Below are 25,583 nucleotides of genomic sequence, written 5' to 3'. Positions count from 1 at the left end.
CACATCCCTCTTGAAGTGCAGCGCCCAAAACTGGACGCAGTACTCCAACTGCAGCCTGACCAGTGTTGCATAGAGGGGAAGCATCACCTCCCTGGACCGGTTCATCATGTATCTGTTAATGCATGATAAAGTGTGGTTAGTCTTGTTGATCACTGCGTCACACTGATGACTCATGTTCATCTTGGGGTCAACTATGACTCTAAGATCCCTTTCCGCTGCCGTGCTGCTGAGAAGGTCATCCCCCAGCCTGCAAGTGTGTCGGTGGGTCTTTTTGCTCAGGTGCAGCACTTTGCACTTGTCTTTGTTGAACTGCATCCTGTTTCGTTCTGCCCATTTTTCCAACCTGTCCAGATCCATCTGGATCCATTCCCTACCCTCTCGTGTGTTAACTTTGCCCCATAATTTGGTATCATCTGCAAACTTGGACAGGGTGCTCTTCAGTTCCTCATCCAAGTCACTGATGAAGACATTGAATAACACCAGTCGAAGGACAGAACCTTGCAGGACTCCACTGCCCACATCTTTCCAGATCGATAACATCGACCCATCCACCACCACTCTCTGGATGCAACCCCTGAGCCAATTTGCCACCCACCTGACCGTGTAATCATCTACATCACAGCCTGTTATGAGAACAGAATGAGATACCGTAATGAAGGCCTTCTTAAAGTCTAGGTAGATGAGATCTACCTCAACCCCTGCGTCTAAGCATTTTGTGACCTGGTCATAAAAAGAAACAAGGTTAGTCAGGCAGGATCTACCTGCAATGAATCCGTGCTGATTTCCTTTCAGCATTATTTCCCCTGCTGGGCTCCCACAAATGTGATCCTTAATGTTTTTTTCCAGAGTTTTGCAAGGATAGACGTGAGACTAACTGGCCTATAGTTTCCCAACTCCTCCCTCCTCCCTTTCTTGAAAATAGGGACCACATTGCCCCTTTTCCAGTCCTCTGGGACCTGACCAGAGTACCATGAGTGCTTGAACAGCCATGCCAGCAGCTCTGCTATGACACTGGCCAGCTCCTTCAGCACCTTTGGATGAAGTTCATCTGGGCCCGCTGATTTGAACACATCCACCCCTCCAAGCGTCCCTTCACTAAGTCTGTGCTAACAGTTGGTGAACTGGAGTCTGTCCTGTGTCTATCTACAGTCCAATTGGGAGATTTGTCTTGGTCTGTCTAGGAATACAGATGCAAGGAACTCAGTGAAGAACTCATAGATTTCATAGACATTAGGGCTGGAAGGGACCTCGGAAGATCATCAAGTCCAGCCCCCTGCCCAAAGGGCAGGAAGTCAGCTGGGGTCATAGGATCCCAGCAAGATAAGCATCCAGTTTGCACTTGAAGGTGTTCAATTAAGGTACTTGAACAACCTCCGGTGGCAGGCTGTTCCAGACCTTGGGGGCTCAGACAGTAAAGAAATTCTTCCTTATGTCCAGCCTGAAACGATCTTGTAGTAGTTTGTGACCATTCGACCTCGTCATCCCTTGGGGCGCTCTGGTGAACAAACGTTTCCCCAGATACTGGTGGTCACCCCTGATAAACTTGTAGGTGGCCATCAGATCACCCTTGAGCCTGCGCTTTTCCAGGCTAAAGAGCCCCAGGGCTCTCAGCCTGTCATCGTAGGGTCTGCTTCCCTGACCTCTGATCATGCGCGTGGCTCTTCTCTGGACTCTCTCAAGCTTCTCCACATCCTTTTTGAATTGTGGAGCCCAAAACTGGACACAGTACTCCAGCTGCGGCCTCACTAAGGCCGAGTACAGGGGGAGAATGACGTCCCGGGATTTGCTTGAGAAGCATCTATGGATGCAAGCCAGCGTTTTGGTCGCTTTACTAGCCGCCACATCGCATTGCAGGCTCATGTTCATCTTGTGGTCAATGATGACCCCCAAGTCTCTTTCTTGCATAGTGCTAGCCAACATAGCACTGCCGAGCTCAACTTTGTCCCCCCTCTCCTACACCAATTGCCTTATTGCTCTGCCACCAACTGTTATTTTAATAACAGTTATGTTTTAAAGATTGTTAATATAACTAGCAGAGTTGAGGGAAATTAGACACCTCAAGCCCTATGTGGGCAAGTTTCTTCTTAGGAAATCCCTGTGGCCCACTGTTGTTGATAAGAACGGTTCTGTGTCTGCAAGTGTCACATGGCAAGAAAGAAAAAATCATCTGAGCAACACCAAGCAGCAAACCTGTAAGAAAGGGACAAATCACTTTAAATAATACTGAGCCCAAAAGAGAGAGAAACTCCTGCAAGAAAAATAAATCCATATTGCTGGAAACCCAGCAACCTGCTGAGAAACATCTTGTGCCAATCCCAGAAAAAAAATCTGTCTGTTCACAAAGCTAAGCACTGGATGGAAAGCTATATTGCTGCCACTGGGAAAAAACTGAATCATTCAGATGTAATGCTCCCTTGAAGACTCATGAACCTGTTGTTTGGACTGTAGGAAGAGAAGCCTTCTTTAACTTCAGAGAAGGAACATCTAGAAAATGCTATGGTTTTAGTGTGTTTTATTTCTTTCTAGGAAAGAAAAAAGTGGTGTCCTTTCCAGCAACTTGTGTTAGCCAGAATGAGTTTTTACTGGATATTTCATCTGGCTAAACTGTCAAAACCCAAAGATATCAATTAATTCAGCAAACGCACTCTTGTGTGTTGTTGTACTGTAAATCATTGTACTGACTGTCTGCAAATTTAGTACAGATTGAGACTTTTGCACACAGGAAGCTAGTGGATATTAACTAGTTAAGAGATTTACATTTAATTTTTTTGAAGTTAATCTTCATGATGATTCATTATTGGCTAGAGTCTTAAGAAATTATTAAATTTTAATAAAGTTGGCATGTTTATACTATTAAATTATTTAACTTGACAGTACATTCTGGTTTTGGATGACTTTTGTCATTAACCATTTTGAATCCTCGGTCTTCTCTGTCAAACTGATAGTACAGTCTTAGTTTAAGAGACACTTATCTTCAGGGTCACTTTCTCTTAAACTAGCTTACATGGCACTGATTAACTCTAGACATTATGCAGTACATCTTGCTTAATGTGGTAACGTGCCTGTGAACTTTTGACCTAACAGCCAGGAGGAAATGTTAAGACTTGGATTTGTGTTTCTTTATATAATTTTGTTTTCCTGCCTTTTCTCTTAGCTACTAAGCCTCTTTCATAAATAGTCAGCAAGATGACAAGTAATGGGATTAAACTGCAGCAGGGAAAATTTGGGTTCAGTATTAGGAAAAACATTTTAACCTGAGTTACAAGAACAGCTGAGCACCAGAACAAGATGCCTGTAGAGGCTGTAAAATTGCCAGCATTTTGTGATACTGAAGGCTAGAATTGCTATTCTGCCATCAGTGATGGTTTGGGAGTTCAGATCCATTCGGCTATAATATAGCAGCAGGAACGAAAACGAGCAGTTGAAATGTTCTGTTAAGAGATCTGTCTCTTAAAAGTCCTTATAATTGCAGGGGTTACAGGTAACAAACTGGTAAGATTGATCCCCTACAATTAATTTTGACCCCAGCAGTCTTTCCTGCCCAGAGCACCAGGGCTGGGCCCCCTTCCAGCCCTGATCTTCTGTGAATATTATATTATCAATTGGTTTATTTTAAAATCTCCAATATTCACCAGTACTGTGCAGTTCACTTTTTCTCAAAAATATAATCAGACAGTACTTGACTAGATTAAATTTAATCCTTTTTTCCCCTGCTATTTCATTTTCATTGTAACAAGTCCTTCATAGTCAATGGCAGTGCTTAGTGTAGGTGGTTGAATCAAATGGCTGAACAGGCCATTGTGAGGTAAGCTTCTTCTGTCGCCCAGTTCATAGTGTCAGTCGGCGTACAAGCTGCTGTCCTTTGCCTCGTGCATCTTCCCTGCCCTAGGCACGCAGCTCTTGTTCAAAAAAGCCAATAGCTTCTCTTCCCAAGGTGTTTCACTGCTACCAGTTTACAGCTAAGAGTTAACTACTGGGCCCAGCTTAAGGACTTCCCTTCTTGCACTCCAGTTTGCCAAATGAGACCCACGTAGACCTTTGTGTCCCACCTTTTTTGACTTAAGGTTTTCAACTCAGTGAAACAATCAAAATTGTGTTGTGCTTTCAGTGCTCTATGATTTAAAGATGTAACTTCCTCATTTGAAGCACCAGTGTCTCATTTACTACCCCTCCAGAAACTTCACCCAGAAACTTTATTAAAAGTTGTTTCTTCTACATTCCCCCTTCCCTCTCTGCCCTCCCAAAAGAGCCAAAAATGCTTCAGAAAGTTGTTCCTGGCCTGCCAGAGGCTGGAGCGGTGTATGAGAAAACATGCAGCGTGGTGCTGGTCGAGTACGTCCCGACTCAAACTCAAATCACGGCTCTTCTTAGAATCGTCTAGAATTAGTCAGGTTCTCATACATTCACTTTGTGAAGGCAAAGGGCGCTGCTCTTATGCTGGATGGTAGGAATTTCTGTTGGCCGTTCTGATGTTTTTTCATCTTCTTATTTTAAGGCCTCTAGGCTTATGTGCAATAGTATTAAATATTAATTAAAAATAGACTGACCAGGGCAAATCAAAGCAAACTGGATAACAATAACAGTGGGCAATTAAAAGGCATCCTGAGGCCCCTTCACTCTTAAATTGTGAAAATGTTTACAAATGTTAACAAAACTACTTTACAGCAAAGAGTGGGTGTGGGAAGAAAATCACTGGTAGGGCTGTAAAAATCTGCCTAATGACCTGTTTCCATAAACTGTTGCACACTTTCACCCTGATCCAGCATAGCGCAGAAAACGCACAAGCAGCACTGTTGAGCAGGACTGCCGAACTCAATGGCTTGTAGGACTCACCTCATAAGGAGCATGGCTTTTGTCACACAAACTTAACAGCAGAAAAAGATGTCATGTTTCACCCTTTCCTATTTGTAGTAAGGATTCTTATTTGAGTTTGCTTTCAGGGGATGAACTTCCTCTGAAGTTTGTTTTCTTTTTTCTGCTGTTGCGTCAGAATTACAAATCTAAGGCCATGGCCAGGTGCTCATTTGTAGTGCTGCAAAGTGTCTTTGTGGTGCTATGAAAGTGCAGAGCTAAGGGAGTGTCCAGGCGTTTCAGCCCAATGCCTGAAGACTTGCAAGTTGCCTCAAAGGCAAGCACCGCAGCCCGTGGAGCAGCAATGGGCTGCTCCACGGTTTTCCTACCCTGTCCCCAGGGAAGCCCAGTCACTAACAACCTATGCTCTTCCTTGCTGGAGAAGAGGGCAAGCTGAAAAGCAGTAGGTGCCAAAGACAACCTTCTACCCAACAGAGGTGGCAGGAGCTGGAAGAATTGCTTTCTTTGCCCCACCTGCTCCTAGTAATGCTGCTGCCAGAGCCTCAACTCTTGCAAGGGTTCTTGCAATGGAGGCAACAATTTCCCTCAGCTAGTGCTAACCGATCCCCCTCCTGCCACCTGTCCACTCTGCTGATCAGCAGAACGGGCAGGCAGGCGGTTGTGGGGAGGGGGGGAGCCTCTGTCTGAGACTTCTCAAGTGGTGGCAGGGAATGGTCCTGCCACTTGACCAGTCTCAGACAAAGCAGGGACTGATCAAGTCTCTATGTTAATAGTGTCCCCACACTGTGCAGTCTATCAGACAACCATCTGCTTCCCATTTGCAGGGAAAGGGAGGGCAAGTAAAGCACTGTGAGATGCTAGTTGTCCTAGAGACTCCGGTAGTGCTGATGTGTAACTGTATAGGCTTTACACTGAGTGCTATAAAACATAGCCCTACTATGAAGTTCCCTTTTGAAAGTGCCAATATTTTACACCAGTTTTAGTATTTTTGTGGCTTGAATGGCTATACGCTCACTTTTTTCGTAGTGCTATAAGTGTATATTTAGAGCTACAAATGTAACTGTCCATTACTTTAGATCTCAGTCAGGGAGTACTGAAGACGAGACAACTTTGTACAGTTCATGCACAGCCTAAATAGCACATTAGGGTATATCCTCGAAGTGAAAACAAGTGGCCTGGCAGATGCACAAAAAATTATTTTTCTTGGTTCATTTTAATTAAGACAAATGAAAGAAAATTGCAAAAATTCTTCAGCCAACAGGATTCTTGAAAAAGAACATCAATCAGAGCCAGAGGAAACAATAATTACATCTTATTGAGTCAGCTCTCCAAAGTTACACTGGGATCAAATTCCACATTTTGGATCAGGTTTAGGACATATGACAACTGTTCAAATTGTCAGTTTTAGCTTGACCTGTAACAAAGATAAAGCAAAATTGCACTCTGATCCAGATCAAGTTTGAGACCTCCCAAAGTTTGGTTATATCCAGATCCTGGTTCAGTCCCGGATCTACCTGAAAAGCAACAGTGTAGATACCCTTTCAAATTTGACTCGTGCTTAATTTTCATAGTTATTCACTCCCTGAGTAAATGAATAAAGATCCGTAACTGAGAGGTGCTAATTTTGAAGCAAAGGCACTGGCCACGTAAACATTGGTTTGTTCTAATTAAAAATATAATGTAGGTAGCTTGCTATTTCTACTCAGAAAACATACACTTTTTATTTTTCTGGATAATTTTATTCCCTGATTCAGCAGTAATTCCATCATTTGATTGCACCCTGCCTGCTGAAACGAGGAAAATAAAGAACTCAAAATGTACACACAATCATTGGATAATTTAGTTCTTTGGCCCCCAAAAAAGATATTTTAAAGGTGACTTGCAAACAGAAAGAAAAAATGATGTCTAAACGTTGTGTGTTGATGATCCTAGTAAGCAAGGTTATTGGGGCTGGTTGACACGTGCCACCTGAGAACTCACAGGTGGCCAATCCCTGTTTTGATGTGAGACAATAGCACACAACTGCCTGATAGTGTCACAATAGCTGCAGATTCTCAGTAATGCATGGAGTCCCATCCTACACTGTAAGGAGTCTTATAGATCATTCTTACTATTTTGAATGTTTTAACAATTTGTTATCTTATGTCATTTGGGTTGCAAAGACAGGAAACAACAAAACTTGCCAGATGATAGATAAAAAGAACTTAAGTGATTCCTCCATGTACTGATTTTGAGCAACACTGAGATCTTAGTATCTGTGATACCAGCATAGGGTGTATGCTGGAGCCTCTCAAAAGATCTTAACTTGCTCACCTACAACAGAGCTGGACCGTACAAACAAAAAAAGTGAGCAAGAAGTTAGTTTGCTGTTCTTAATACACTGAGTGATCTTACTATGGGAGATTCAGATCATCTAGCACTGGGATGCTCAACCTCTGGCCCGTGGGCCAAATGCAGCCTGCAGAGCCAGAGGTATCTGGCCCACGGGGCTCTCCACAGATCAGGAAGTGTGGCAGTAAAAATGGCCACCCTCCCTTGCTGCCAAATTCCCAAATCCTGAGCCTTGCACAGCAGTTTGGGGCCAGGTCATACCCTCATGCTCCTTCCCCTACTCCGGCAGCTGGATGAGGCTGAGTCATGCCCCTCCCTCTGGGCTGGATGGGGCTGGGTCACACTCCCCTGGGCTGGATGGGGCTGGGTCACACTTCCCCTGGCTCAATCCCTGTCCCCCTGTAGAGCTGAGCCACACCCCCTCTCCCCATGGGGCTGGTGACATCCCCTCTGTCCCCGCCATGGCGCCAGGTTGGAACTGGCAAGCGCCCTTCCATGTATAGAATCTAAATATTGAGGGGGTCATCTTAAACCCAGTCACCTTGGATTTAGGTAAATACAGTATATCCATCACGTTTCTTTTTCTTAGTACGTGTGGGTTTTTTCCACTACCAATCTGTCAGGAATTGGCTTCGGAAAAGCTAAGCAGAGAGGCTCAAATGGGTCAAACAAACTATCAAGAACCTGTTTAAAATAGAAAGAAGCAACCAATTGGAACTGATCTTGTGATGATCAGAGTCCCCAGAATACTCTGATGATTACATTATTTAATTATCAATTTATTTTATGCCCTTGCTTTTATTTTTTTGTTACCTAACCTGTAAACTAAAAATATGTATCCTTCCTGTAATGTTTTAATTGTTTTCTCCCCACACTTAGGATAAAATTCTTTGTAGTGTTTCAAATATCAATTAAATGTAACCTCTTGCCAAAAAGACCCTGAAAGAAAACAGATAATTGCATTAAATTGTTCATAATTATATAACCTTCAACCTGAGCATAATTTCAAATATCTGTCTAATGTTGATTTTCTGATTGTTCATTCTGTGTTCAGTCCAAGTATCATGAAAAATTTAGTTTAATTTTTAGCTTCTTTTTTTGTCTGTGTGCCTTAAATGCAGTGGGCTTGTAGTTTACTCTGAAGGACCCCTGAACCTGGACCACAAACCAGAAGATATGTCTGAGCTTTTCAGACCCTTCCATACTTTGCTACGAAAAATAAGGCAAGTTGAAAAGATTTGTTTCTTGAAATTACTTCTTTCCTGTGGTGAAAATGAAAGGCTTGAAAATTACACTTGAAAAATGTTTTTAAAAAAAAAAAACCTGTTTCCATGCTTCTTCCATCCCATAATTTGCCCCTATTTTCCTCCTGTATCCCATTATTGTACATAGCTGTCATTTCCAGCTGATCTTCTTTACTCTGGTATTTTTAAAATACTTTTGGTTCTTCATAATTCTTTCTTTTTTTAATAGATTTTTTTTTTTTTTAGGTTTCTTTGTTTTGATAGATAAGTCAGGTAGGGGATGTCTGCATTGACAAAGCTAGGCATTATAAGGTTTTAGAAAATACAGTTTTCAGCAACATTCATGTTTCTGTTTAACTGTATTTATTTTACATTTCCTGCGGCTAACTCATTATAGTATGATGCAATACTCAGTGATTTCATGGGTTATTTCTGTCCATTATTTCTGTCAGATTAATGGTGATCAGACTGTCTGTTTTTTGGGTCCCTTTTTATAAAGCATCTCAATTTACGTACATCATTTTACCCAACTTTTGAGTCTCAGTTGCCTGAATGAGTAATTTAATTTGAAAGTAGTAAAAGGGCAGTATTATGGAAAAGTAATAAAATTAACCTAACTTCAGTGAGATGTGTGTGGTTGCTCACATCCTGCTCCTGTGGTGCTAGAATGGTTATAGGTGGAAGAGTTTGTGGCCTTAACTGGGGGTGGGGGGGTGGGGTGTCAAACTCTCCCATCGCCCTGGACTGAATCCAAACTGTAGGTCTCCTTGGGGGGCCAGATCCAGACCACAGGGCTTCTTAGGGACTGGATTCAGGTCCATCTCCATGGCAAAGTGAGCAGTGTCAGGGAGTTGTGGGGTTAACATGCCCATCTCTTGCTCCACACTACCAATATACAACCCCAGTTAGGGCTCTGTACTCTGGAAGCTTTACCTCTGCTTGCCCCACTCCCAAACTCCTGACCTACCTAAGAGCCCCGCAGGCCAAATGACCTGAATCCATGAGCAGGATGCAGCCCACAGTTCAGATGTTCGACTCCCCCTATTTATTTTTTCAAAAGCGACTAGTTGTTTTGAGTGTCTCAGGTTTTAGTGTTCATTTCAGAACATGTTTAATGAAGCCTGATGTTCAGAACTGCCGAGCAGAATGTGAGGATCTTTTAAGGTATTTTAGGTTGGTCATTATAAAATTAAGGAACTGGAAATACTAGAAACAAAACAAATTCTGATGGCAACTGATATTCCAGCACATCACAAGTGTGAGAGATGAAGCGTCACCTGAGGACTGTGCAATGCAAGGACACGTGCTTGATTTTATTCTAGCTGATCAAAAAACTTTTGGAAAACCGGATAGAATCCAGGGTTGTGCTACAAACAGAAAAGGACCCAGGGGCTATAGTAGACCATAAACTGAATATGAGCTAACAGAATGTAAAAAAGGCCAGCAGCATACTGAGTTGTATTAAGAGAAGTGTCAATTGCAAAGCAAGGGAAGTGATTCTTGTCTTCTGTTCAACACTGGTGAGGCCTCACGTGGAGTGCTGTGCTGTGTCCTGATTTAGTGCCACAATTCAAGAAGGATATGAACAGTTTGGAAAGAGTCCAGTGGAGACTGATAAAAATAGTTCAAGGGCTGGAACACACAATTTATGAGGAAAAGTTGGAAGAGCTTAGGTTATTTAGTTGGAGAAGAGAAGACTGAAGGGGATTTGATAGCAGTCTTTACATACCAGAGGGGTGATTTTTAGAGAAGATGGAAATGGGCTTTTCTTTGTGGCTGTAGAGAACAAGAATAGGAGCAATGGACTGAAGATGAAATTTTGGCTGGAGATTAGGAGGAACTTCCTTACTACAAGGGTGGCTGAACATTGGAACGGGCTATCTAGAGAAGTTGTGGAAACTCCCTGCCTGAAAATTTTCAAGAGCAGATTGGACAGACACTTGGCTGGATGGTTTAGTTAGGGATTGTCTTGCCTTGAGCAGGGTCTGGACTAGATGACCTCATGAGGTCTCTTCCAGCCCTACTTTCCTTTGATTCTGTGAACCTGACAGGAAGCAACTTTGATGGCAAATGGACATACAGAAGGAGCTTTGCATAGCCCTTGAATCACTTCCTGAGCATCTGTGCATTAGAGATGCACAGAGGCTAGTCCAAGTGCTTTGCACATTCAGAATTGTTTGCTACAAGGTGGGCCAGATTGCAAATTAGGGCAACTCAGCTTTTTTCTACTGACCTAGACTGAAGCCAAGAATACTTTCATGCTGTTCCTAGGTTAGTTTTTAATGATGGGACTTCCACTACTTCTCTTGAAAGACTATTCCATACCCCGATTAATTCATATAAAAGAGATTTCTTACTAAAACTTACTTCCCTTCATTTGTTTACACTCTTCATATCTTAAGGGATGTGTGTGACTTTGTTTATTTTTGCCTCTCTGAACTGTTTTGTCTAGCTTTTTCTCTAACATGCATCATTATGACAAGGATGTTGAGAACAGAATATGTTGGTAAACTGAGTTTTTCCATAGCCTTAAGTGGTATTTGGTTGTAAATTGCAGCTCTGACACTTAAATCAATCTGGTCATTATGAGCTTCCTTGAACTCTGTTGACACCAATACTTTAAAACATAGTTTTATTTATGCCTTTCTTAGGTGATGCACAGTGTCACACGTATTCTACCATAGAAAGTGAATGGACGTTAGGCATGCAATATTTGCTTGTGACTTTAAAAATCTCCTGATGCATCTGTCTACAAGATTTATACTACAGATTTGCAAGTGCATGTGCAGTACTGATCTTTGTGCTAGTGGTACAGTATCCTTCTATTAAAATAGATGCATGTTACTCTTACAACTTTGTAGTAATGTATTTGAGTGATGCTGAAAGCTGGGCTTAAAGAAATAAATCACTGAGCCACAGAACTGATAAGGTAAAGAACAGAATTCGTAGTTCTTACTGTCATGAGAAATTCCACTGAACCGTAAAATCCAATACAAGTTAAAACAACAAAAACCCTATTTAATCCAAATATGCAAGCACAACAAAAATTCTTTGCCTATTTTGCTTGCCTTCACTTTGATTATTAAAATTGAAGCAATTCTTAAAACTAAACGTGCTTTTCACCATTTATTCTTTTTCGCTTACGCTTTACTTTTTGCTTACATTTTACAACATGAGGAATGAAAATCAATGAAGGCAGTTATTGCTTACTGCATTTAAATTTCTGATTCTTAAATCTTAATGGTTAGATTGCAAATGCATCAGGAAAGTGCTTGTTTGTTCAATAACAAGTATTTCCAATGCAGCCTTAAAAAATCTTTATCTCAGTTTCTGGTTTTAGAAAAACTAGTTTTTACAAATTCCTAGCTTTGTGTCAATGTTATCATTATGTTCTTCAAAGTGAGAGCTCACTCTTAGGCAGGGGTCTTGAGTACAGTGGTCTGCAGCCAGAGTTTATCAAGTGTCTTCAATCAAGAAATATTTATTAGAAATTGAGAGAAAGTCTAAGCAAATTGAAAATAAGTAATGTGGAATTTATATAAAGTCAGGTATCTTTAGCAGCCTTGCTAGATAGGTCAAAATCATATAACATGGGTGATTAAAGTAAAGTGACAAGTTCCTGTCAAGCTATTTCTCTAAGGTTTTCTATTTCGTAGTGTCCTGGCATTTCAGAGCCAGTCCTTCAACTTAGATTTTCCTCCCCTTCCTCTATGCTGTAATATCCTTGTAATGCTTCTGTGAAAGGAGGAAGAGAAGAAAAAGAATAGAGGAAGAAAAGGGGAAAAGTAGAATGATAAGCTACCCTGGATGTTGCATATTCACCAGTTGGAGATTCAACTGCACTAAATAGTAATGACTTTCCATCCCTTTGGATATTTCCAGGTCCAGCTCATTACATGTTGTTAGATACACAACATCATTTGCAAAAGAGGTACAATGCTGGTACATAAACACTGGCCCATTGTTTTTGGTAATTAAATTAGATTTGTAACCATCTAGCCTCAGTATTTGCATTACTGAAAGTGGAAACAGATATTGTCTTTCCTTGCCTTTATGGTGGCCCAAAGGCAAAGCAAACAGACATCCAGACCCCTGTTGGCAGGAGAGTGTGGGTGGTTGGAGATGCCTGCACTCTCCAGCCAGCCTAGGCAGGTGCTCTGGAGGCTAGAGGGGCCTGGTCCTGCACACCCAGGAGTTTCCCAGGCAGGTGCAGGCCCATGGACCGCTTGCCTGGCTTTCTCCTCTTACAGAGACCTGCACCAGGAAATTTCAGAGTGCATCTCAGGAAGTGGGGAAAGCCAGGGTTTCCCTATTTATGGAGATATACCCCTAGCATCTCCTGGCCTGTCTCTGTAATCAGGGAAAGCCTGGGTTTCCCCAGGCAAAGAGACATGCTGGGGGGCTGCCAGGGGCACATCACTAAGTGAAGAAAGCCTGGAATTCTCTTCTTAGGGAGAGACACACCCCTGGGATCTGCCTGGCATGTCACGAAACAGGGAACCTTGGGCTTTCCTCACTTCGGGAGATGTACACAGGAGTTCCTAGGGGTGCGTCTCCATAAGCGGGGAGCCCCAGGCTTTCCCTGCTAAAGGAGACACAACCCCAGGAGGTGGAGGAGCCAGGGAATTCCCAGTGTGCTGTGCCTCCATGCTGGGGGTGCTCTAGGTCCTGTTCTGCCCTGTGCTTCACGTGGAGGCATGGGTCAGCCGGGGTCCCAATGATCTGTCCAGCACTGACCCATGGCTCCACGTGGACCATGGGACACTGTGGGTCCCAGTGTGGAGGCATGGGGCATTGGGAATTACCTGGCTCCCACATCGCCCCAGGCCTCCTTCCCAGGACCTGTGCCAACCCATGCTTCACCCAGATGGTTGGGTCAGTGTGTGTCGGTACATGTCCTGCTATAGCTGATCCGCTTTGGGTTGGTGACATCTATTTCACTGCCAAATGTATTGGGTATACTTGGTATAAAAATGTACCTCACATAAGTAGTTTTCTAGATACCTGTAAGGGAGAGAAACTGGAGGCAATGGGAGGAGAAAAGGATTAATAATTGTTTCTTGGGTAGATAGGTCCTGGTTCCCCAAGTTACTTAAGCACACATGTAACTTCAAGTATTTGCTCTGTTCCTTGTCTTCAGTAGGATGACTCATTTGTTTAAAGTACTTAAGACTGTAATAGAGTAAAGTACTTAAGTCATTAATTTTGCTAGTTGCTTAATAGGACAGTTCCATTCACAGTGCAGAAAATCTCCATTTGGCATGGCTTTGGATGTATGATAGCAAAATTAAATGCTTCCTGGGTCACAGCAGGAGACTAACTGTGGAAGAAAATGTAAAATAAACAGAATATTCCCTGTGTAAGAAATATCTGTAGTCCCACAATTATACTAATTATTTATAATTGTTTGGAGTGTCAGCAATTTCCCTGATGAATTCTGTCACCAGCATCATTTATTTAAAAACAATGCAGACTCTATTTCTTTTCCAGGTGTCTGACACTGTGACCTTATGTTTAAATTCTTTGGGTTGTGATTATTGGCAGATGATAGCTTGAAGCAGGGGAGACTCAGGGTAGCGTGTAAGAGGGGGCAGGAGAGCTGGTCTCCTTATTCCAGCCCTACTTTTATTTAAAACAATAGGATGAACTTTAGTATTTTTCTCTGCTGAAATGCTCAGATGCTGTACTGCAGCAGTGTGCTTTTTGTGAGACTATAAACCGCAGTGTATAGCTGCAGCACATTATTGCATCTAGTATAAAATTTGAAAAAAGTTTAATATTCTGTACCTGTTAGCCAATTGTATTTTTACTCTAGATATTAAACAAAGCATATGACTTACTGAAACACTTACTGTATAAGATGAGTCAAGTTGAATATCATTTAAAAAAAAAACCCAGACAGTGGGTTTATACTGCTCCCCACAGCTGTCATAAAACAATACTAGCAAGACTGGCTTCGTAAAATGTCTGTTGGCCAGGTAAATCTTTTTTATTCTTCTCTCTGGTATTCTAATGGAGGGTGGCCTGATTTTCAAAAGTGCAGAGCGCCTTTGAAACCAATGGGAATTGTTGGCACTGAGTATCTCTAAAAATTAGGCCAGCAGTGATGATTTTACTCTGTAATCTAATAGCAAGAGGGCATGTGCTTTTTCAGGTTCTTGTACTGTAAATCAGGATAAATAGTTTTAAAATTTGAATTAAGAAGCATGCAAGTTGCATATATTGAATATTTACATTAATACTGCTATATCATACAATAAGAAAGCATATGCTGTTGCTGTACACACAAATGAAAATATATATTCTGTCAACACAGAATGATTTAAAATGAGTCGGATTAATTGAATAGCTTTTAAACTAATAATAAACTTTAGCAACTTCTACCAAGTTTATCCTAATTTACTTCCATTGAAGGTGGGCATATAAGCATGGCATCTGAGAGTCGCAGAGTGAATTTATGTTTAGTTCTAGTTCTCAGTATTACAGCCCATTTCATCAGATGTTACCAATGGACTTGTAGAGAGCAGGGACACTAAACAGAAAGGAATAAGTCTAGTATTCTGTAGACAGTGGTAACACTCACCTTTAATCTGGCTAGTTAGGGTTTGGTCCTCAGCCTATTGAAATCGATGTTGAGAATCTGTTGACTTCAGCAAAGTAGGATTAAGCCTCTAATGAGGGCTCAAAAGTACTGTAAAAACTCTGAGACATTTAAAATCACTGCAAACATAACTCAGAATGTTTGGGTAATTGTGTAACTCTGCCATTGTGTTAGCGTGGCTGGGGTAACAGCTTATATTAGCTGCCTTTTCAGGGGGGTATTATTTAAAGGAAAATTACTTAATTGGAGGCTTTGAACTGTGTAGTAAATATCTGTAACTCCACAGTGATATTGGGTATTTACAAATGACAAATGCCAGCATCTCCATGGTGATTGCCTAGAATCCTAACGTATTGAATTTGAATCACCACTGTAAGAACAGGGGTTGCAAACTGAATCTTTATGCACACATCTCTTGTGCTTGGAGGATAGGTAATTAGTCTTTCCTTCCTCAGTCCTCCTTCCTACCTTCCTCCCCCGCTCCTCCTGCAGACCGTCTGAAACCCACTGATCCCACCAAACCCTCCTGACCCCAGCAACCCTCCTGTGGACCCCCACTTATCCCTGAACCCTCCCCCCACAACTCCATTTGCCTCCTAAATCCCCCACCCCCTCCCATCCTGACTTAACCTTAGATTGGGTGGCCATTTTTAACTCGATCTAACCTCCCCTAATGTCTGTATGCACACTTGATGGAATAATATCTACAGTCTAGATCACACCAGCAGAGTGCAATAGGCCTACTGTTTTCACAATAGGCAATGTAAACTTTTACTGCAGCTTGTAACAACCACAGTGCACTTTAAGAATATGGTTCAGTCTTTCGTTTTCTGTAGTATTTGGCTGAAGATAAATGTTCTCTGTTTCCTCAAAGGTAAATTGCATTCCTATGATGATGTGTCAATCGAAATGAAAGCAGCTGAACCCCCCAAGTGGTTTTTATATCCAATGTTTTTTAAAGCCCCTATAATAAAAAAAAAAAAAAAAAAAGGAAATACAGTGCAACTGTCAGTGTTGGCCTTCAGATTCTCTGCCTACCGTTTTTTTGTGAATGATAAAAACAAAGAAATAGAGACTCACAGAAATACAACCTGTTATTTTTGTCCCAGGAACATCAGAATTACCAAGGTCTGTGTAGTTCAGTATCCTGTCTAGAGTGACCTATATCAGTTGCTTTACAACCATGGTGCTCAAAGTTTTGGCCCCCTGGGCCAAATGAATGGCACGAGGCTGATCTATGGGGCAGAAATGCTTCATATATTTGTTTATTTAATATCTTATAAGAAAAAGAAGCTTTACTGTGTATCTTTAAAGCATCTTTGTAACCGTGGTAATTTTTTCTATACAAAATCAAAGAAAATGGAATTAATCGTGATTCCTATTCTTCATCAGTTTATAAATACAGTATTTCTTGATTTAATTAAAGTGTAGTTCAAGCCAGCTACAAAGATGTTCCACATTAGAAGGCAATTAAATATAGAACATCTTTGTGGCCAGTTTGCCATTTTTATCACATAATAAATTGGCTGAACATAAGTTTGTTACAGTTTATTGCATGATTAACATGTTTATTACACAGGAAGTGTAAAGTCTGCTAGTGGCCCTAGATGACATCATAGGTTTTGAATCGGGTCCTATTTGCTTATACTGAGAATAAGATATAATCATATCTCGGTTCCTGTGGTGAGACAACTATTGATTAAAAATTAAGAGTTCTTTAGGGCGGTCAGTGTAATTGTGCATGTGATTTTTAAATGACTTAAAAAAGATTATATAAATTTCCAGCACAAACATTAATCCAGATACTAATCTGTTGTAAAGTGGCACCATTGAAGCCAATAGAAACATGCCAGTTCAAACCAGCAGAGAATTTGACCTGAACAAAATCTGATTATGAGAACAAAATAGATTCTGAATCTGTGGACAAGTTTTAGTTCTTAATCAGACAGAGGCCTGAACAAAAACCCAGAACAAAGACTACCAGAGTAGGGCTGAAGTTTCGATTTAGTTTAAAATGTTGTCTGTGGCAACCATAAATGAATTTATAATTATAGAAGTGAAGCTGGCTAAAGGGTAGATTCTTTGTGCACATTGTGCTCACTGTAGTATTTGGCAACACAAGTTAAGTCATAATTAATAGTTAATTATGACCAAAAACCCAGCTAATTAATAGTTATACTTTTTTGTGTCTGGGTCTGCAGGCCAGCTCCAGTGACTTTGCATTCCATAGGTTGCCTCCTCCTATAACAGAGTTTTTTAGGATGTGATCCTTTCTTTTGAATGCGAAGGAGTATTGCTTAAGCACTTCAGTGTTGTGTGTGGATATATTTGCTCTCAAAAAAAGAAAGTTAGACCCTGATTCTGCAGTGAACTCTGCTTCCCTGATTTTAGTGATGTTCAGTATGTACACAAAGGTCTCTTTTCCTTGGGCTGTTGCCAGGTTAGATCTTCAGATGATAAACTTGGTATAGAACATGGTTGGTATAGAACATGTTGCCTGATATTTTTATACAGTGTCAAATGTCCCCTGATCAGTAATAAGAATAGCAACTAATTTTATGCCAAAAAATTAAGATAAACTGTAATCACACCTTGTCAGCTGTTTTAATACTGCTATCAAGCATTTCTCCCTTTTTACAAACACCGATGATTATTTAATTAAACTCTTTGAAATTATGTGAAATCTTTATGTAATTTTTAGAGATCAAACCAATTCGTAAACTTACAGATTTTAAAAATCTTATAGTACATCATGATAGCAATATTGGCCTGAGTCCATAGAAGATATTGGAGCCTTGGAGAGATTATATGTTAATCTTTCTAAGAAATTTAAGACTGAACAAATTGCCAGGCAAGGATTAAATTTCAAGATGTGCATGGAATAATTTTAAATAAGCGTTTTGAAGTGAAAACAAATCTGTCAGAGAGAATGTAGATGTAGGTGGAAGGTGGAGGACACAATCCACATACTGTGGTTATGTTTATAAAAGTGACTGTACAAATGGTTCCTTGTGACTGGACATGGCTATATACAAGTCTTACTTCTGAGTCATGTTTCTCAGTTAACTGATTTCTTTTAAAAATATGGTTTATTAAGGCTAACAATGTACATTCACTGTCACTGCAGAAATACATATGCTGTCTTTTATTGTGCCTCAATTATCGTTATCTAAGCTGCCAGCTACTGTTTGATGCTACAGATTTTATTATATGATGTTTGGGTCAAATACAATGCGACCTTACTTTCAGGTTACATTTTGACCTTGCAATAATGGTAGTCAGAAAAATCTTGTTTGACTTTTTACTTAACAAATTTGGCATGAAAGCCATGGATTGGAAATAAATGTGGAAGATAGTTGTCTATTTCTTTTCCTTGAGTCTCTCACTCTCCCTTTTAACTTGAGTAAATCTTTCTTGAAGTCTTGTTGTGTGAAGAGCCTCATACTTGATAACTGTTGAGCAGCTAGACAGCTGGTAGTTAGACCACTTTCCTGGGAAGGAGGACACTAAGGATACATCCAAGCGAGCGCGTACATGTGTTTCCCTGGGGACAAATAGCAGCAGCACAACTATGTGCTGCTGCTTGTCCCTGGAGAAAGCCCCTGCTCATTCTAGTTCTTTTTCTATGACTAGTGAGCCTGTACTCCATGAAAAGTGGGACAGCTTCATCTGAAGAAGCTAAGAGCCATCCCAAACTACCCTATAGACTGGTGGTTGGGGCACAGTCTTGGAAGGTGGAAGATATGGGTTTGAATCTTCTCAGGCAGAAGAGAGAATTGAACCCAGATCTTCTGTATCCTGGGTAGGTGCTCCAACCAGGGAAGAGTTGGATAAAAGGCAGTTGGCACCACCCTTTTCTTTTCTTCTTCTTTTGCCCCATTTTGACTGAAATGGCTGATTCTTGCCCAGTATTTTGAAAGAAGAGGCTGAAGTGTTTACCTCTAGGAGAGGATTCAGGGCTGTGGATCTCATGTAAAGGAAGACACCTTCCTACAGCCCAGAAGAGTTCTGCTTCACTAAGTCCAAGAGAAAGATGGGATTCAAGGCATCCTCCTCTCCAATATTTTCTCTTAGCTAGGTTAGATGGCTCATGTTCAGTTATACCAGCTACTGTGAAATTCCTTCCTGAGGCAGTCAGCTCTCCCACACATTGGCATCTAGCTCCGAGCTGTGGATTTCACTACCATAGCAAGGGGCTGAAAACTTAGGGGCTTCAAAATGAAATGTTGTGGTCCCTACTCCTTATGTAGTTTTAACCCAACGCTCCCAGTTTCTGAGCATTAAGTAGAGAGACCCACGGTACTTTCAGGATCTAAGCTAAAGCCCAGAGTGACATCAATTGAAAGGGTCCCATAAGGACCTTGAATCAGCCTTAAACAACCGTATTCAGGTAAATCATTCAGATGGCATTGTAAATTAATACTACTCTCAAGAACAGTAAGTATTATTGTTAGAACTGAAAGAAAAAATGCCAGTAAACATTCTTTTTCAGCACTCACAAGCAAGAACTGGAATATTATTTCAGCTATTTAAATAATGTTGTCTAGGAGCAGAATCACAAAGAAGTACTCAGCTGATGGAGAGAGTGAATATGGAAAATGGCCAAGCCTTGTCCTCTATCAGTTCTCAGTTATTCACTATTAATGTGTTAATAATGGAAGTCAAAAAGGAAAATGAAAAAAACAGCTTAACTTACCATAGACAGAGCTATAATAAGACTGAGGGGTTAGAGCTTCTCCAAAATATGTTAAAATGCTTTCTCAATTAGGCTGACATTTCCAGTAAGTCAGCACAGCAAAAGAGATGTTGATTAATGTTTTTAATAAATTCTTTCTATCTGTCCACGTAATGGCTTGGAAATTTCAACAGTGCTCTTGGGTGCAATTACCTCCAATGACTAGTTCCCAGAATGGCAAATCTGTACCCTAACTAAAGTACAGTGTGGGAGGCTTAATTTGAACTATTAATATATTGAAAATGGAAACCACTCACATTGGGGTGCAGGTTGGAAGGTTATATTGCTTGGTTCTGGTTTGGAGAGGAGGAGATTTTTTATGTGTTGTTTTTGACACAAGAACAGAAATAATCATATGACCTATGTTCCCTAATCTAATTTCATATTCAAGCCTGGAAGACCACATGTACTTGAAATCCTGTTGCTGAAAGTGCCAGGCAGTCCTTCAGTGTGCCTGTTTTCAAACCTTTCCTCGCCAACAGTGAAAGTGGCTAGTAGTGTCCGTAGTGTAGTCACCTTTCTTATGTACAAATGCAACATCATGTTTGTGCTTTTCACTTTGTAGGGACCTCCTCCAGACCTTAACTGATGATGAGTTGCACACACTGGAATGTAACCTCTGCATATCCCAAGACCTGGATTTTCCTGTCAGAACAGATCCTGAAGTGCCATCTGTCATTACGCCTGCCTTAGCAGCAACTTTACCCACTGAAGAGCTTTCAGCAAAAGCTGAGAACACAGAGACTGAACTAGCTTGCTCTATGCAGTATGATGAGCAGGAATTGGAACAGCTGAATAGGATGGTCCATAGAGTAGGAGATGAGATGTCATCTTTGCTGTCCCCACCAAGCATCTGCCAGTCCCCAGCACATAGACCTGGCATAAGAAGCAGCTCCAGCTCAGAGGCCTCCCCAAGCAGGCAGTGTCTTCACAATTTAACTGATGAAGAAGACAGGGTGTTTTTTATGGATGACCTAGATGGAGCTGGTGAAGCTCTTGCTGGGTTGGATTCAGCTAATGACACTTTTGCATGGGTGAACAGCCCTTGCCACAATTCAAAGCAGAGTGTGCAGTACAGGGACCCCTTAGTGTATGAGAATGGTCATGAGACAGAAGCAATTTTACTTTTGAAACAGGCAGAAAGTGACTTAACCAATAACAACACCATTGAAGATAGCAAACAGATGTCTGGTATCTCTGTTCAGAATTCATGCAGCTGTTTAGAAGGCCCTGATTCTCAGTTATACCTCAATGGGTGGGATGCATACGCTGATGATGCAGAAACAGCAGAGATGATAGCCCATAGGACTGGTGGAATGAAAATATCCGCTACTGTAATATTTAATCCCAAATCTCCCTCTACTTCGGACTCCCTGGAAACAACCCCAGAAGTAGCCGTTGGTTGTGTTCCTGGGTCTTCTGATCCTTTAGCTGATGAAGAGGAGAATGAAGCCCATAAACTCAGTATAGCTGCCACAAACTGTCTAATTAATTCCTGTGTATGTTGCGGCAGCTGTGAAGACAGCAGGGAGGAAAATATTGAAGGTATAAAGACCAAACATTCCCCAGGAAAAGTTATAAATGCTTCATATAGTTTAGTGAAATCTAAAGAAAAGGACCATATGGATAAATTGGACAGTACAGTCTCTGCACAGGAGGCATTAAAAACTGAAACTTCTCCTGCTTTGCTAGCAGAGACAGACTCTGGCAGAGAAGAGCAAAAACTGTCTAGCTCCTCTAAGTGCCTGGCACATTCCTCAGGTTCACAGGTGGGAACAGAACATGCACCACAGGTAGAGGTGGAAATCTCCAATCAGCAAAAGAAATGGGAGAAAAGAAGGCAGGCATGTGCGATGCAATCAGAGAACAATGAAGAAAGTGGCAGTGAAAGGATAGCAAAGGAAGACATTAAATCAAGATCTAGTTCAAGGTAAGAGAAACTTGCCCTGATTTTGTTACCTTAGGACTGGCATACAAAGTAACTGATCATAACCTGATCACAGTTTTTACTCTCCTTGCTTTAGCGATAAGCGTATGTGGACTGATGGCTTATGTTTAAACAAACCAAATGCTGCCAGCCAAAGAATAGTTGGCTATTTAAAAAAAAAAAAAAAGATTTTCATAAAATAGTGAATTGAATTGTCAGTTATTTTTATAGAAAAAATATAATGTGTTTTTAACAACAATTTGAAACAGGTATGTGAAGAATATAGCCCCTAACCTTTTAAATAAATGCATTAAATAATATTTAATCTGGTTAGTCTAACAAAGAATTATTCTACTGGAAACTGTTTTATTTTTATTTAAAAGTGTAACTTGATTCTATTTTTGTGATACCTTTGAAAAGACACTTAATATGATCAATCGTGGCACACAATGAATATTATTTTATGATGTTAGCACCAGTATGGAAGACTGGGAGTGATAACAACCTTTACTGTGAATAGAAATACAGATTTAGATATTTTGCCTTTCTGATTTAATATCTTTTTAATAGGTGCTAGAAGAATTCCAAAAAAGGTAATGGTACTTTCTATTAAAAAAAAAAAAAAAAAATTTGTGGGGGTTTTTTAGCACAGTTTTTCCGAAGTGTTTTATTTCTATGGGAAAAGACCTTTTTAACAAAACAAAAACATTATTTTGAAAAATTCCAACTGACTTTTAATTTTTACTAGCTATTATTACTGATTAATAATTTAATGTGTATATTTTTTTCCTCTTCAGAGGCGTCAAAGGATATTAGCTGACATTTATCCTCCCCAAAAAACAAGAATTGTTATCCCAATTTGGCAAATGGTATTGGGGAAGGTAAAGCAAAGCAATTTAGTGACTTATCTAAGGCATCGGAGTGAAGCCGTACTGATAAGATTGGAACTCTGCATCTCCCAGCTCCCGGTCTCATTTTCAGATCAGCAGAGAGCCCAGATTGCTGTCTCCATGGTAGTGATACATACAGCTTTAAAAAGTCTGAATATCCCATACAATTTTTACTACAGCGAGGCACCTTGTAGAATCCGTCAGAGAATTAGCACTTTTGCTGCCTTGTATATACTAGCCTAGAGCTCCAAGGTTTATTTATCACATACTATGGTGGAAGGGAAAAATGTTGGCTGAATTTTGCCTGAGTCCTATGCCCATCTTGTTGACAATTTCCCTAGTTTTATTGTGATTTGCTCAGAATAGTTTGCAGAAGTACATGTACTCCAGGGAATCAAAACACAGATGAGTGTAGCAGAGTGAGGCCAAGGCAGTGCCTGCTGTACAGTCCTTTTGTTTTCGTTGTATTTGGGATCCCCGAATACATCAGGAGTTTGAATCCTGGGAGAGCTGTCGCCCAAGGCCTTCAAATTAAAGATTCTCCATTTGATCAACGGATTTTCCAGGTGATCACTTTTCCTTGCCTGCCCATATACTTATGAAAGCAATATAAAATTCTTCTCAGCTTTCCTTAATTCCTCTGTAAAAGATGTGAAGGAATCACTGTTCTACTTCAGATTTACACTAAGCTTCTACGGTAGATAAAGTTTTGATCGATTCAAGGGTGCAGGCAGGATACAATCATTCTCCTACTTCTAAGATAAGACCTGCTACTGTTTCCAAGGTCACAGCTGCCTGTGCTCTGCCTATCAAAACTATTTTGTCTGCTTCAGTTCACAGGATGATGAGTAATCACTGTGAAGAGTACAAAGCACTATGAGTCTCTATGATGATATTCTAACTTCTACTACAATAGAAGCTTTCAATCTGTCAAGGAAAAAGAAGCTGAATCCCAAACCTGAGGGATGTATGCGTCTTTAATAGTGTACGCTGTTACTTAAACTAGAGTGTCTTTTTTAAAGCTGATGTTTCACACAAGAGAAGGGTTTTGCAGTTCTACATTACATGAACGATTGGGTAGTTTGGGGAAGTGTAGGTGAAAGTTAACAGGCACAAGGGACTGACCTCCTGATATGCTGCTATCAGCATATGGAGATACAAAGTTTTCCCACACTGATCCTTAATATGTTGTCTTTTTTTAATGAGGTCTGGCCCTTTATGTAGGGCAGACAGCCCTGGGGTAGAAGCCCAGCTGTGGCTGATTAGCTGGTGGATTAAAAGTACAAGGGAATGAGAGCAAGCTGCTTGAGCTGGAGTAGGAGCAGTTTGTGGGCAGAAGGCAGGTGGAAACCCAGAGGAGCTCACTTCTAGGAAGGATCAAAGCTAAGTTAGAGGTGTAACCAGGAGAGAGCGGAGGGGGCAGGGGTGTGGTTCTCAAGAGTCCAGGGCACAGAAGTCTTAGCCATGCCGGGAAATCCAAAGCAGTCTTAGGCTATGAGGCTGCTGCTGCTGTTACCTTGAGCTCTGCCTGCCCTGGCTCTTGCTTTTAAAGCAGCAGTAGCAGTGCATCCATGCACCACCATCTACTGCAAGAGTAATGCTGTAGGATTGCTCTTGCTGCTGGGGCATGGACTTTGCAAGGGTGGGGGATGATTTTGGCACCTCTCCTTAGTTGGCTGGTGAGGGGTGCCCCTCTTGCCCACCCCTAGTTGCGCTACTGCTGATAGGGCCCTCTGTTGCTGCCTGGAGAAAGGCTAAAGGTTTTGCTTTGCTCATTTGCTTGTTTGGGTCAAGGGTTATTTTTTGTGGAATGGAGACTGGCTGAATGGCAGACAGCTGCTCAAGCCCACTTATGAACTGCTGTTGACTGGGAGAGTGGTTCTCAGAGGGACAAAGCTCACTTGCACGGGAGCAGGCATGACAACCTGCTTACAGTTCCCCTAACAATTGCTTTTCTCCATACTTTTATTATAGCTCTTATATTTTACGGTCTCTGTATGAAAACTTACCTTGTGCATGCCCTTTGAGATAAATACTGGCTTTTGCTCTGTGTGTATGGTGCCATGGATAGCTAGTCCCTGCCTTGCACTTCCCCTTTTACAGTAGTACAAATGTTGCAGGTATAGAAATGTCAAATAGTAATAGATACCAATAGAAATACTGATTAAATATAATAATACAGATAGGCAACATGGAGAAAAGAAATGAAGCCAAGAGTCCCTCTAAGCCAAAATATTTTGACAGAATTAAATAGGTGCTTCCTTCTGCCATTCATGCAGTGTGAATAGTTTGTCTCTCAGTCCCGGGCTTAGGATATCTGATATGCATGAACAGAATGAATTGGTTAATATTTGCAGTTTTTTTCAATTGCTAGCACTGTTTCTTTGACCACTGCTAGCAGAGCTAGACTTGAAAAAAAACTTAATTGCTACATATGTCCATGTTTTGTTTTTTTTCTAAAAATTGTGAATCACATGTTGACTGCACATTTTCTTAAAAAAAACAAACAGTAAGTGTTGCTAAAATTTAAACACGCTAATAACCCTTTTTGCACATGAAACCATATTCCTTGTGTTCAGTCTCCTTTCCTAATACAGTGTAACATCATCCAACTCATTTCTTATTGCTTTGAACATTTATGCTGTAAGTCTTGATCTTCACAAGCCCCAAGTTTTGCTGGGCCGAGTAAAGCATGGAGCTTATGAAGACCCTTGGGAGTGATCATCCTTGGCCATGAGCGATTGCCGCCACCGCCGTCGTCTTGGATTTTATAACCACATTCAGTGTCTCACAGTGGAAATGCTGAGGGAATTTCATCATTAAAAGTAATTAATGGCCTGGATCCTTGCAACAAATAGACTTTTTTGGTTTTTGTTGTTGTAACACTTGTGAAAGAAATCTTGTTTTAACATGTGCAGTATATCACTTCTAATTGTAGAGACTACATAGCAATGCTGTACAGTGCTAAAATATCTATTATAAAGCCACAAGCAAAAAAATATGATCACTGGGATGTGCTCATGAAAATATGAAGTGATGTCTG

The 25,583-nt window shown here is 40.9% G+C and overlaps 1 protein-coding gene across 5 annotated transcripts in view; it reads left to right on the top strand.

The window, feature by feature from the left end:
* Positions 1–25,583, top strand: part of ZFYVE28 (zinc finger FYVE-type containing 28) — a 289,590-nt gene that overhangs the window by 197,951 nt on the left and 66,056 nt on the right. For 4 of the 5 annotated variants that reach the window (XM_006263292.4, XM_014607707.3, XM_019478878.2 and 1 more), the window contains exons 7-8: positions 8,265–8,366; positions 20,289–21,653. In XM_006263292.4, the coding sequence (XP_006263354.2) occupies positions 8,265–8,366; positions 20,289–21,653 (1,467 nt within the window). The remainder of the gene's footprint in view (positions 1–8,264; positions 8,367–20,288; positions 21,654–25,583) is intronic. The other variant, XM_059721512.1, reaches the window with a different exon arrangement.

This window comes from Alligator mississippiensis, chromosome 2 (genome assembly GCF_030867095.1).
Source record: "Alligator mississippiensis isolate rAllMis1 chromosome 2, rAllMis1, whole genome shotgun sequence".
NCBI classification, from domain to species: domain Eukaryota; kingdom Metazoa; phylum Chordata; order Crocodylia; family Alligatoridae; genus Alligator; species Alligator mississippiensis.
This window is presented reverse-complemented; position numbering and strand designations above follow the sequence as displayed.